We start from the raw sequence: 14,195 nt of genomic DNA on the forward strand, positions 1-14,195 counted from the left end.
GAGATACACAATATTTTAGAGGACAAGAGATAAATTTCTAAATAAGCAGAAACATTTACTTGTAATGGCTTATTAAGAAACCCCTGAGAATGAACTGGAAAATTCCAGCATTTAAGTATATGCCTGTGGGTGACAGATAATATCTATAAAGATTATTTTGTTCACAGATGTACTGAAAACAGTGATTTAGTATTCCAGCATCTGTGTGCTGATCAGAAGTGGGACATGATGTATAGGGATGGCTGGTGGAGCCCAGGGGAAGACTGCTTTCTCAGTCAAGGGATTTTTTCAGGAGCAGCTGAGCCCTTACTGAACGTAGCCCTGAAAATCCTTGATGCCTGAGAGGGCCTTCAGTGAAAGAACAGGATGTCTCAAAATTCTTTCAATTTCAGAAATGGCATCTGCAAAGGCTTTGAAGCGCATGTCACAGCCGGGCATTCGTCCTCCTTTGTCTTCAAGATTTGCAGCAAACCTCATTAACTCCTGAACAGTCTGAGTGAGGGCAGTAATTTCAGTGTCCCACTGATCAAAACAAAGATGACACTGACGGCAAGAGGGAAAGTCCTTCTCAAAGCCACGGCTGCACTGGTCGCAGAACCGGCCGGTGACGCCAGCACGGCAGTTACACACGCCGGTGGCTTTGTCACACTTGGGCTGGCTGGTTCCCTCCGGGTTACACTTGCATGCTGCAAGAAAGCGACAGCAAGTTAAATTCAGTCGTTCCTTTTCCATGGGATTAACACATGCAAAAGATACAATTGTGCATTTCAAGACAAAAGAAGCAAACAGGTGTTTAAGTTTTAGACCAAAGTGGACTGCCTGGCTAATGGCTCTTCATCTCTAACTTCCATGGTCCCATCACAACCATATAAGGAACAATATAGATAAATAATATAAACACTTTTGTCCATCTCATACACACAAATGTATGAAAGCCTGCTTCTCTAGATGTATGTCCCATCTCCCCTATGAATATAAAAGGTAAACGTTTCTTCTGAGGCAGTTTCTAATCCAGTTGTCCCCACTTAGTAATACTTACAAATGCAATGTGTCTGGGGATTGCCAAAGTAATTTTCCTCACATTCATCGCAACACCTTCCGCTGTAACCTAGCTTACAAGGACACTGGCCTGTAAGCTGCAAAGACAGTTAGGATTAAATAACTTCCTGCAGAGTCATATGGCTGAATATACATTATTTACTGGGTTTCTTTTTCTCCCTGTGACTTATGTCATATGGCTGTATGGGGACTGCAGTGATACGGCTTGCATGCAGTCTTTGAACACCATGGTTTGTACAGTATTGTCCCACCTTTCCCATCTTCCTCCTTAAGGCTCTGAAAACAAAATGGACTTTGAGAGGTGGCTTTACTTGACTAATATGAAAGATTTTGTATGTTCCAGTCTATAGATGCTCTTTGAGAACTCATCCTGTGACTATGATCTCAGAGAGGATTTTTTTCCTTTGCAAAACAGATTAATTTCTCATTTTTGCTGGAGCAAAGTACTCATCATAAGATTTCAACTTTTAACTACATGATATGTAACTGAAAACCTCGAGGGTACATAATGCACATTGCCCTAGAAATTTATTTTGGAATTCAGCTATTAAATTAAACTGCAGGGAATTACAGCTCTGATAACTGGTACAGCTCAGAAAAGCAGTAGTAATTCTTTGAGGTTAAGAGCTTATTTGCTAGGAAAAATAACAAATCCATTAAATAAACTAGAACAAATAGAAAGCATATTGAAAGGAAAACATGAAAGCAGATCAGCAAGAGCCTGGGATAAGCTCCTGGTGCTCTGAAGTCAATAGCAAAATTGCTGTGACTCCATGGGACCACAATTTTACCTCTCTATTCTGAAACGCTGTTTTATTTTTTCTACATTCTAGCTCTAAAAAGTGCACAGGAATTAAAGATGAGAAAAGGTATTCTAGCACTCTGATAGATGAGGCATGATTAATGTAATGGCCACAGCTGCTAGTTTATGAAAATAAACACTTAAAACAAATACTCATAAGACTCTGGACTTCCTTCTTCCCTATACATATACTTACAAGGCAGCTTTTTCCTATGTGATATTTTCTTACAAAGTATTTCTAAGATCCCCTTGATAAAGAAAAATACAGGCAAAGAGAAATTGCTTACAAGTAGAGCCACATTATTAGAACAGCAAGTTTGATATAAGGACTCAAAGTGTCATCGCACTAACTGCAAACTTCCGAAGACTTCTTGTTTTCAGGGAGCACGACAAAGAACTACCCTCATTTATAAGAGAGTCCCCACCATGCCATACCGAAACACCACCACCCTGGTTCCCAGAAAGCAGAGGAATTTTCTTGCCTGGTTGCACAGGTTGCTTTGGGAGTTTTTTGGATCACAGTCACAGATCTGACATCCTTTTCCACTAGCCAGGTCCCAGTAGCCAGAGGCACACTGGTTGCATGTCACGCCCACCACGTTGGGCAGGCAAGGGCAAGCTCCCGTGGCTGGGTCACACAGACAGGCTGCGTTCCCCCCTGGGCACACGGCAGGGCAAACACCTGCCTGATTGCATGTGCACCCTGGAAAAAGAAGGACCGTTACTACATCAGACGATAATATAGACAGCTGATGGACAATCAGAGCTGTTTACAAAGCCCATGCTGTAGGTTTACTTCCGGTAATCTTGAACACATTTTTAATTTCATACAGTTTACCTATCTTTCTATAATAGCTTATATATCGCTTTGAGCAAGCTTACTGGGAACGTTCAGTACTTTTAATACAGGCACAAAAAATGAAGGTGTAGTGAATTTTGAATCTTATTAGAATGAAATGTTAAATATGCTGGGTAAGGAGAAGCTGATTTACAGTAGGCACTATCCAGCGTGGGAAACCCCAGTAAGCCAAGATAAGAAACCTTGCTTGTGAGGACCCAAAAGTCCTTGCTTAACCATTTTTAACAGACATCTTCCAAGAATGAACAAGGAATGGGCTTGAACTGTATTTTAGATATTCCCCCCAAAAAGTTTCTTGAAAATACCTATAATTGTCTGGCCTGTAGGAACTAGACCCTCAATCAGGCACATTTGTGAAAATAGTCTTTGAGAAGTGTTGGGAAGAAACTTATGCCTTGCTTTTTCTTACACTCCTGCCTTTCTGTTAAAAGTGCTGAGATATTGACAGTGTCCTCATGGAATCTATTAAATTGCCTGAACAGTTTTATTCTAGCCACTTAATGAAAACAACTGGTAAGGCAGGGAGCTCAGCAAGGGACCGTCTGGTTAATTGAGCATTGCTTAGTTGGCATCAGCCAGCAACATGGATAAACAATTATCTTTGATTCCTTTAGTTTTCATTCCTTCCTGAATGGGCTGAATGCACATTTATTTTTCTAACAGGAAGTACTGATTTCATTTCACAAATGAGTATGTCCTAGGAGTGATATTCAGTATGAGATTTAGTGAGACTTGGATGACAAAGAATTCAATAGATGCCATATTAACATTTATTTGTATCACTGGATAGAAATATATTTGGTATTCTCATATTTGCTCCATTGTTCTGCTTTAGTTTTATTGATCCTCCAAGGGCTAACCTCTCCTTATAGCCTAACTTATTTAAAACTTTTCTTGGTAGTGTTAGTTACAGTGCTATTGCTTGCTTACTTTGACAGCTTTGATCGAGGGCTGAGCCAAAATACCCTGGTTTGCAGAACTGGCAGTTTGTTCCATGGGTGTTGTGTAAGCACTTGGTGCATTCCCCAGTGACCCTGTTACAGGACTCAGGGTCTGTCACGTCAATGTTGTTATTGCAGGGACATGGTGCACAGTCAAGCCCAGGGCTGCCTGGGTTTTTGTAGTACCCACTAGGACACTCGTCACACCGATTTCCTGTTGGAGAGGAAGGTAAAAATATTTGCTGGCTGATGGGAATTCAAGTGAAACATGTAGCTTCCAATAATACTGTTAAAAGATTCAGACTGTCTCTTCAAATGCACATTTCCAAGGGAAAATATCCACCTGTTTGAGACTGTTGCCCTTTAATCCTATGATCAGTTTAAATTACATCTCCCACACTGAAATCTGATGGAAATGCACTCTCCTCATCCCAAGTAGTTTTTGCCAAGGAAGTCCTCTCAGTAGGAATAGGTACCCTTTCACACAACACCTCCAAACATCTTTTTTCCAGCAGTCCTTTCAATGGCAGTAGTCAGAGTTGGCCATATTTGCGGGATTTTCCCTGGGGCCTTCACCCCGACAGCAGCAGAGGAAGGTGGGGGGTGCCCTTTCCCGGAGCAACCCAGAGCCCTGCAGACCTGCCCTCCTCTCCATAACCCAGTGGAGGATCCCCAGGTCAGATAAGCTCTGGGATGCTCTGTTCTTGCTTGCTGGCATTGCAATTACTTCTGCATGCCATCCCAATGCCCACCCTGATTGTGCTACCTCTCTGCATCTCAGAAACATTTCTGTGCAAGCTGGTGTTGCTGGGACGTCATCCACTGGCTCATCCTCAACCAAGGACTCTGCTCCTTCGCTGTGGTCCTCAGGACCAGAGCCTTTCACAATGTCTGAGGAAATAAGCCCGGTGCCATGGAGGTGACCAACAGCCTTGCTGGGCAGAAACAGAAGGAAGTCCAGAACCAAGGATTGTGGTGGTTTGTGAGGACAGAAGTCCCCTGGGTGAGTACCAACAGGGATCATTTTAGCCCTACAGCAGTTACTCAAGCAAAACTGCTCTTGACTTATAAAGGAACCTGACCTAAGTAAAAATGACAGCATTGGTTTCGTTTTTGGCAGTGTTTCCCATTAGGGTTTGCTTCCATCACTGGAGATCTTTCTAATGCCCAGGGGGAGGAAAATATCTTCCATTTTCTCTGCAGACATTCAAGCTAAGTCAACAGGATCTTAGGAAACAAGGCACCAGTTTGCTGCAAAAATATCTGCATTTGAGACAGATGAGAATGGAAAGCTCATTTCTAAAGTGACCAATTGAATGGCGAAACAGTCACTTTTGGGCATAACATCAAAGCAAGATTCCTCTAGACTAAGAAAGATTTTCTCTGATTAGGAAATCTTATCAGCTCTCTTTGATGCCCTGTTCTTTCCAATTTGGGCTTCCAACACTTGTTTTTCAGAGGTAACGAGCAACTGCAGTTCTCCCCTCCTCTCTCCACCAGGTTAATGTAGTGCCCCTGCAAAGGAGGAGGTTTCCAGAGAATGCCATCAGATTATTTAATGGCTTCACTGTATCCATGTAGGTGAATCCCTTTTTCAAACTCTAGTTGGACAATTCCCTCTTTTCTCCATCAGGACTTCCTCACTTAATTTCAGTAAATTTGAGTGTTAACTTTTCTTACCTATTTTATTACCATTACCTCACTTGTCACTTCTGAACAGGTGATGGGCAGAGGATAGTATTTTTTCTCTCTTACATTAATTTTAATAGAATAAAACCCAGTCCTTGTTTTGCTTCATACCTGAATATCCCTCGAGACAATTGCAGACTAATTGTGCAGACTGGGGGTCCTGGTAACAGGAACGTGCAAAATACCTATTGCTTGTAGGTGCCCCTGGGCACATGCATGGGTGGCAGGGTTCTCCGTTCAGAGGGTTTCCATAATAGCCATCCGCGCACCTGTCAAAGCAGTCAGCACAAAGCAGCAGAAAATGTCAAGTGCTCCTTTCAGTCCCTGCAGATGAACCAATTTATGTGCATGTATAATTAATTTAACATTCCAGGTCATTGTAATGCTGTCCCCATTAATTGGTACAGATATATCAAGCTTCAAAGGTGTTCTAAAATGGAAAATCGGAGATGCATTCCCAAAATCTGGAGCAAAAAGAAAAAAAACCCATATGTTTTCTTTTCAAGGAAAGTCTGAAAACTTTCATCTACTCTGGAACAATTTTAATCTAAATGATCATATATACATATGATGTATCACACATGTTTTGCGTAGACAGCTAAAAGCTGCCATGTAAAAATTCTGTATATTCACCTACCACTACATATATTCATCTATTTCCATACATACACAGAAGGAGTGTTTGGCATGACATTAGAAAGTCCTGGCATGGGCAAAAAAGCAACGATTCATTCAGAACACTCAGAGAATATTGCATATTTTAGATGCAGCATACGTATTGAAAACAGCCATGCTCTGTCTGACACATTTTGCAAACCCAGGGTGACAGCTCTTTCGAGGCAGTGGTGGCTGTGCTGTTACCCAGAAAGCCGAGGGGCTTTGGGGGCTCCTTGGAGGCTCAGCTACCCCCACCACTCTGCCCACCACCACTGCCTCTGCATTCCGGCCCCCTGTGGCCTTGCAGCTGCGGCAATGCAGTGGCTTCTGAAGCATCCTCAGTCTTCGATCTGCTTTACTGTGGCAAATGGGAACACAATTCTCTATATGTATACAAGCCAGGCTAAAAGTCTTGGCTATTCGATTATCCTCACACTGGGGTCTGGAGCTCCTGCAGAGGCATAGGGCAACGAGTATTTCAGTCTCCCATTTTTAATCTATTTGCCACCAACAAGCACAATAGCCAAAGGCTGTATTGTCCAAAAGCACTGCAAGAAAAGCTCAATAGGTTTCCTGGGGAAATCCTCTTAAAAGTGAATGACAAGGTACAATCCAGCCAAACTAAACTAAACAGCTAACGAATTTAATTCTGATGTCCATGTTGAACTCTGATACTGCTACCAGTGTATAGAATAAAAAAGAGGAGCACTGTTTTGAACGGAGCTGGAACACGTGGGAAAAGTCATTTGCTGGTCATATGGAAATAATACGAACCATCAAACAGTACATGTTTATTTAAGCTCCTCAGAGATAATTGCAGGTATTAAAATGAGTATTCAGCACAAGGTTAGCCTTTTGGCAATTTAAAAGCTGGCAAGAGTCAGTGTATCTCATACACAGTGCTTACACATGTCTCCAAGCACATGGTGCTAGGGCACCGATGTCTCAAATGCCTTCTTGCAGGGAGCCTGCTGCAATGCTGCATGCATGCTGCGCCTGCAGTCCTCCCACAGGCATTACACTCACATTGCCACATGCATTTGCCAAACAAATAGGTACCTGCCATTCAGCAGCTAAGCCCAGTTTAATCCTGGGTTTTGGCATGTGTTTCCAGTTAAGGTCATTGATGCATTCATGGGGTTGTAGGTGGGCCCCCAGCTACACGTGTGTTTCAGAGAGCACCAGTGTTTAGGTGAGCTTTGCAGCACTGCCCATCAACTTACCTTTCACAGTGGCTTCCAGCTGTAAACCCGTGGCAGTTCAGGCACACTCCGGTCACAGGGTCACAAAGCTCTGCATAGCCGTTACAAGAGCAAGGACGGCAGTGGGGAAATCCAAAATACCCAGCCAGACATCGGCTGCAGCGCTGACCATCCACCTCCTGGCGGCAGGAGCACTGCCCTGTCACCTGGTCACACAGCGTGCTCAGCGAGCCTTGTGGGTGGCACTCACATGCTGGAAAACACCAAAAGCAAAGCTGTGTCCTAAACATATTCCCACCAACACTGCTCATCGCTGACATTGCTCTAAGGCAGCGCGAGCAGCAGGGACAGAAAATTCATTATTCGTGGAAACATTTTTTATGTTGCTTCCCACATAATCATGGATTCAAAGCCCTAAAAAGTTGGGGTATGCATGAAGAGCCAGATACTGGTACTGGTACTGGTGCTGGCTGCCACGTACTCACCATAGCAGCCGTGGAAGCCGAAGCCGTAGCTGCCCGCAGAGCAGGTGTCACAGCAGCGTCCCACGACGTTAGCTTTGCATGGACACTGGCCCCCCAGTTTACTGCAGCTGGCATTCAGCGACCCTTGGGGATTGCACTTACATGCTGCCAAAGGGAAAGAAAATCAAAACAGGTTTGGTTATAAGAGAGTGTGACTGCTGTAGTAGACTTGCAGGTTTTACACTTAAAAGTAGGAAGGAAAGAGCTTGGTTATTCTCATCAGGGGTTCACTAACCACTGATGGCCATGGCTTGGATTATTTGATGCTGTAGCGTTGATGGTGATGGTGTATCAGGCACCAGCACAAGTCTCAGTGTTGGAGCTGTCACATTCAGGCCACTGCCTTCAGTACATATTTGGGATAGGACAGAAGAGGGCGTAGCAAAATGTAGATCAAAAATGGAGATATCCTGAAGTCTGGGAGGGTTTGATATAAATCTATGTCTAGCTGCAGCATTGGACATAGCCTGCAAGCAGTACTTAGACAGCCTGCACATGTGTATTGTTTGCTGCTTTCTGGACACATTGGACTAACTTGTTTAGTGAAGCTGGTCTGCTAACTCACAGAAGGTGTTTGTCCAGGATGCTCAGATGCTGGCACTAGAAAGCCAAAGTGCCATGTTTCATTGGGAGAATCCCATCACTATGGGAATTGGGCTAATAGGGAGTCAGCACAGCATAAACCTAAATGAGGGGGGTCTGTGGCTGCACAGCTGTGACCACATCATATGATGTGTGAGTGAGGCGGCGGTCCTTCTAAAAGTAGCCCAAACCAAGAAGATGCTATTGGGTCCATTGGAGGCAAAGCTCCCTGAAATGAGCTGGCCACCGAAGTTGTCCAGAAAGGCCCCTCCTATTTCTAGAAGTGCAGAGAAGCTCTATCTCTTGGTGCCCAACACCAGGGAAGTCTCCTGAGGCACCAAGCCCAGCTGCTCTTTCCACAGTGGGGCCAGGAGACTGCCTAGGGTTTTAAACCCCACCTGCCACTGCCCTTTTGCTGGGACACCACTGAGGTTTTCTTGGTGAATCTCTTCCAGGACATCAGCTTGTGTGCCATCATGCCTGGAGTCCTGCCAGGGCATCCAGCTGGCCTGCAGCATCCAGTGAGAGGGCTGAAAAAGCCCTCTGTCATTTTACAGCAGCCAGAAAAGTAGCAAAGTTACTGCTTTGGCCTTCTGGTGACGCTGCATCTGATCTAAATGCTCTTCAGAAAACACACGAGCACTGCCATGGTACCTGTCATGCTGCTCCATGAAGCTCATCAGGTGTGATGGACTCTGAGAGCCGTGCCACCAAAAGGTGTTTGCAGTGCACTCAGAGTTCAGCGGGACGTATCCTGCATGTCTATATATACCACATGCTGATTGGCTTCACTTACCTACACCACCATGGGCTGAGAGCTCTCCAGTCAACATATCCTACAACCTCAAGGGAAGACCAGTAACTGTCCAAAAGAGCTGCCTGTGCAGGTTGCTCCTTACCAACAGCTCCGTTGTGAATACGGGCTGACATGCTCACTATGAGCCGCGTGCACGCTTCGGGCAGGACATGAGGTCCAACTTCTGATGCAATTTCAATACAGTGATACTTCTGGTACTCATCTAAATCCTTTTCACTGCATAAGTTCTCCACGGAGCTGATTCTGGGAATAAGTCCAAGCTTTGGCGTTAAGAGGGAAAAGAAAATATTTTTGCTTAGATATACTGAAAACCAGAATTTCCCACATTCTCTTGCTGTGCTCTGCATTGCAAGGACAGAGGCCTGGAGCACTGTGTTTCCAAAATCTGCTGTTGTGCTGCTCAGACATCTACATTCACATTTATTCTGAAGGCCTAGACATTCCCCGAGTTCTTCAAATAAAAGGGACTGTGTATAAAAAAGTCAGATTATAATGAGACCTCAGATACACACTGTTTTTGCTTCTAAGAGGTGCCATGTTGATGACTCCAAAAGCAGTATCTGGCCAAAATTTTTACTTGTATTACTGAGATAAAGAAAAATCAGCTGAAGGTTCTATGTCCAAGTATGGCCAGCCCTTGTCACGTCCAGTTCTACAGAAGTAATTAGAGGAATGGACTTTAAAATATTTTTCTCAAGAGAGAGACCCAAAACTAACATCCAGTTCATGACTTGGTGGAAACTTGGGAAATGTCTGGATCCAATTCCCGGGAAAGTACAGAACTAATTTTACATTTCCAAAGTCATCTTTAAATACATCTATGTTTTTTAAATTAGATTCAGACAAATTATAGAGATTTTTAAAAAAACTAAGTGATGAAGAACTGCATGAATTTATATCCCTAACCACAGCATCTTGTCAGCATATGTGGAGTGTGCTCATAATAAATGAGCAACAGACATACTCTGACTATTAATGTATGCAACAAGTATGACTTGATGAGCTATTATGGTATTACTCCATGAAAATTAAAACAGATACAATTCTGTCATTCCATACAAAAACATGCAAACACAGTGCCAGTAGAGGTAAGCAGAAGCACACTTCCCTGAATTTCTATTAAAACACTCTATAAATTATTTTAAAACATTTTGAGTAAGTCTGTGTAAAAAAAAAAAATCACACTGGTATAAGTACAGCCTGAAGGGAATTGTGGCAGAACTACTCACTGAGTCAATCAAGATGAACGATTTCGCCTTTGGGTCAGAGGCAGAGGGCTGAGAAAAATACACATCCATAGAATACTCTGTTCCCGGCTCCAGGCAGACTGGAGTTTGCAGAAGTGCAATCCTGTTTTGCAGAAATAAAGCACAGTTACAGCCAGGAGTCAGGACAAGGCAAGTTTACAGGATGCTGTGAGCTCTCCCTCCTCTCTGTGCCTGCATCCTAAAGCCTGCAGCTCCCTACTGCTGTGGGGAGCACACCCAGCCCCACTGTTTGCAGGCTTTGGGAAAGCTGCATGCCTTCTGCCTGGATGATTCACCAAGTGCAATTTAAAGCTGGTGAGATGAAACTGAAAGTGGCAGCCTTTACTACTTCAAGCAAAGGAGTTTGCAACTCACTGTTCATATTTGTCCTTTCCTGTCCCTGTTTGATCAACATTTCGGTCATATACTCTTGGCTCCTCTCTATTCTTTACATAGGTCCATGCTGAAAAGCTGGTCTTGAAAATAGGCTAGGACAGTGACTTTAAGTCAATATTTCCCTTCTGTACTGAAATAGCTGCAGCTGGATCTTTGCCAAAGCAACAACGAACCCCAGCAGGATCTCAGGCTGCTCTCCTGGCTTGGGCAAATCTTTGCCAGGCTGAGGACTAGAGCATTGGACCCTTCCTTAGAGCCTATGTGGTATTGTGGTGTGACAGCAACAGGAAAGACCATACATGTGTTTCTAATATTCCCACTTTCCCACACATTTATTGTTCTGCAGTGCTTCAGTAAAAGATTTGTACACAGAAAATCTACAGGCGAAAGGACAGGAATAGTCAGACCTCTTTGTAGCTGGAAGAGGCAATGCATGTGGCTCCTGTGAAAGGTCCTTGTTTTTGCAGCGTTGACTTGACAAAATACTGGTGGGTTGGATGGCAACACTTGCTAGCCAGTCTTCCAAGGACTATAAACAAAGGACAAAAATTATAGTAATTTTCCATATCTGAAAAACCCACTTTCTCTTTGCCAGGGTTAATGAAAGCCATCTGAATGATTGCACACTGCAGTGACAAAACAGATTTTCTCTTTGTTCTTTACAGGACTAAAAAAATAATGTTATTTGTGAAAAAGGCATTGTATTTGCAACGGCTAATTGAAGAGCAGAGACAGAAATGGGACCTCAGCTGGTGCAAATGGAAACAGCTCTGTTAAAGTCATTGGAGTAGTTTCCTTTCTTAGCACACTGTTGTCCTGGAGATATTCTTCATTATCTGCCTGCTCTCACATCCAATAAGGGATAAAAACCATAAAAGACTTTTTAATAAAAGTCTTTAAAATTCAACTGTTTAATCTAATCCTTAGGAGGAAAAAGCTACATCAAACCAGCTCACTGCAAAAATTGTTCCCATGTTTTAAGACACTGGGAGTTTTGTTTGTCTCAGAATGACAGTAAGAGAACAAAATACAATAGACAGAAGGAGGACCTCGAGTGGTGGGATTGTCCCAGGGAGCTGCAAAGTGGAAGAGCAACGCATGTACAAATACTGCTACCAATAAAACACTTGCCTGTGGTTTTGAAGACATGGGTGTGGACTTTGGTTTAACCAGATTTGGGTTAACAGATTTGCCTAGACATGTCTTCATCATTGAGAAATTTTGTTCAGGCAAAAAATAAGATTTTGGCTATTTCCCTACAATTTTCACACATCTCGGAGCCCAGCTGGAGCAACTGAGAAGCTGGATGTCTGCAAAAGCCCTGGATAAGTATCTACTCAGATGACTCCTGCCTGTGCACATTTTCCTGCCCAGAAAATCCCAGCTAGAAATACAGGATGCCCATCTACAAGGAGCTGCATTTTGCATGTGTCTGATTTGTGAACCGAAGTCCAGTCCAAGCAAAGGTACCAAAAGACAAACTCCAGACGGTGAAATCTTGGCTAATGCTTAGAAAACACTTGTAGTGCTGATTTTTCAGGTTTCAGTGGAAAGGGTTAAGGGGATCAGTGAAGGGCATGATACTTGGCTGGTAAGGATGAAAAGGCAAAAAATTTTAATTTTAAATATAAAGAGTGGGACAAGTTGCTGCATCCCATTATTAACAAAATAGAGCCTGCATCTATCACATCACAAGACACACAAGACATCACAAGTACCTCAGGCTCATAGCGAATTGTGATATCAAAGTCCATAGCAAAGGGAACGTTGTTGATGGTAAATCTCAGCCCAGCTCCGCTGGGAACGCGGGTGAAGCCAGGTCCTGTCCATGTGACAGACCGACTGGCGCTGGGCTGTCGGAAAACCACCGTCACAGCCGAGTCCTGTCCAAATTGCATTGCACCCTGCAAAGACATACTGACATTTTCAACAACACACAGTCAAATTACAAAAAAACAAACACAGAAAAAAGAAAGGAAGTATTTTTGCCATGATGTTTACTTATTTCAGCCACCAGTCAGCCTCATTTTCTGAACAAGCTTGAGATTGGCAATCTGAGAACTGTTGCAAATGTAGGATGTTTAGGGTCACATATAAAGAAAAGTTTCCTATAGCTTTGCAACAACAGCAATGAGAGGGACTAGAATAACCCATCCATCTCTGTATGTTTGGTATCTCCAAGATTTCACATTGCAAACCTTAAACAGATGAAGCTTGATTTCATACATGGCTGGACTTTTCATTATAAGCTGAATAAATATCAATACTTACAGTAACAAAGCTGACAGCATTTAAATGCAGTAGGTAGCATGTTAATGTCCTGGTAAACTTGTTGGAAAATGGAAAATGTTAGAAATATCTTGCAAGCAAAACAACAACAAAAAAAGATATTACCTTTCATGGGGAGTCTTTTCTTCTAAACAATTCATTGAACCTGAGTTTACAGTGGCACTGGATATAGCAGAGCAAACCTGCCGGTGTGAATTGTAAAATGTCCAGCCCAACTTTGTAGCAGAAAAATTGATTTCATTTTTGTCAGGATCGTAACATCCAGGACTGCAAATCCCACGTGCTCAGACATTTCCCTGCCCTCTGTTGCAAAATAAAATTTTAGTATTTGGTGTAATCTTGAGTAATTATTCAAGTACCAATTTACCTGTTTCAGTCCAGATTTTCTTACACTTCGTTTCTTGCTCCTGTTTAACACAATCTTTCCATTTTCAATCATGAACTCATAGCCTTGCTTCTGGAAGTAGATGTCACACCTTGGAAGAGTGCTTGGTTTAACCTATGAAGGAGTGACAGAGGGGCAGCAGGGGTAGGTAAGGAGCTAAATGAAAATCCACATTCTTAAAACAATCTCTATTCTCTGCTGGGTGAAACTCTAAACTATGGCCCAGCAGCTGCTGGAAACCCTTTTCCCGCACTCCCTTAAAATTAACTTGCACTTCCTCTCATAAGCTATGTCCCAGACATCTGTTTTCCATTTCATTATTGGACTGAAGGATGATTACTGGTTGTGATTATAGCTAAATATTTGCGGATGTGACCTGCAAATAAACATTTTTTTATTATTCCTTCTCTATAGCTTCTGGACAACACATCAGAGAAGAAATGTTAGCAAAACCATAGGCAGCAGAAGGGATGCATTCCAGACTTGTACTCTGCATGGGGAACAACTACCCCCATGTTGAGGGGGAAAAAAAATAAAATTAATTTTTCTAAAAACACTACAGATGGATGCCAAATTCTTGAGGAAATTGGGCTGCAATCAGTGCCATTATATAAGGCAGCAAGAATGCATCCAATGGAGCAGAGAGGAATTTGATTCTTCCCCTGTTGGAGATTCCCAGAAATATCACAGTTTGTGATAGTTGTTGGCAAGTCAAACACTTTCCTCTAATTTAAATAATTAAATTA

General features: G+C 42.9%; 1 protein-coding gene across 1 annotated transcript in view; it reads right to left on the bottom strand.

Moving 5' to 3' along the window:
- Positions 1-14,195, bottom strand: part of LAMB4 (laminin subunit beta 4) — a 43,474-nt gene that overhangs the window by 12,360 nt on the left and 16,919 nt on the right. The window contains exons 14-25 of the mRNA XM_049813801.1: positions 13,432-13,563; positions 12,494-12,679; positions 11,183-11,304; positions 10,362-10,482; positions 9,215-9,392; positions 7,695-7,838; positions 7,231-7,462; positions 5,462-5,619; positions 3,651-3,875; positions 2,344-2,564; positions 1,040-1,136; positions 311-686 (exon numbers count right to left, since the gene is read on the bottom strand). Coding sequence (XP_049669758.1) covers positions 311-686; positions 1,040-1,136; positions 2,344-2,564; positions 3,651-3,875; positions 5,462-5,619; positions 7,231-7,462; positions 7,695-7,838; positions 9,215-9,392; positions 10,362-10,482; positions 11,183-11,304; positions 12,494-12,679; positions 13,432-13,563 — 2,192 coding nt within the window. The remainder of the gene's footprint in view (positions 1-310; positions 687-1,039; positions 1,137-2,343; positions 2,565-3,650; positions 3,876-5,461; positions 5,620-7,230; positions 7,463-7,694; positions 7,839-9,214; positions 9,393-10,361; positions 10,483-11,182; positions 11,305-12,493; positions 12,680-13,431; positions 13,564-14,195) is intronic.

This window comes from Accipiter gentilis, chromosome 11, assembly GCF_929443795.1.
Source record: "Accipiter gentilis chromosome 11, bAccGen1.1, whole genome shotgun sequence".
Lineage (NCBI taxonomy): Eukaryota > Metazoa > Chordata > Aves > Accipitriformes > Accipitridae > Astur > Astur gentilis.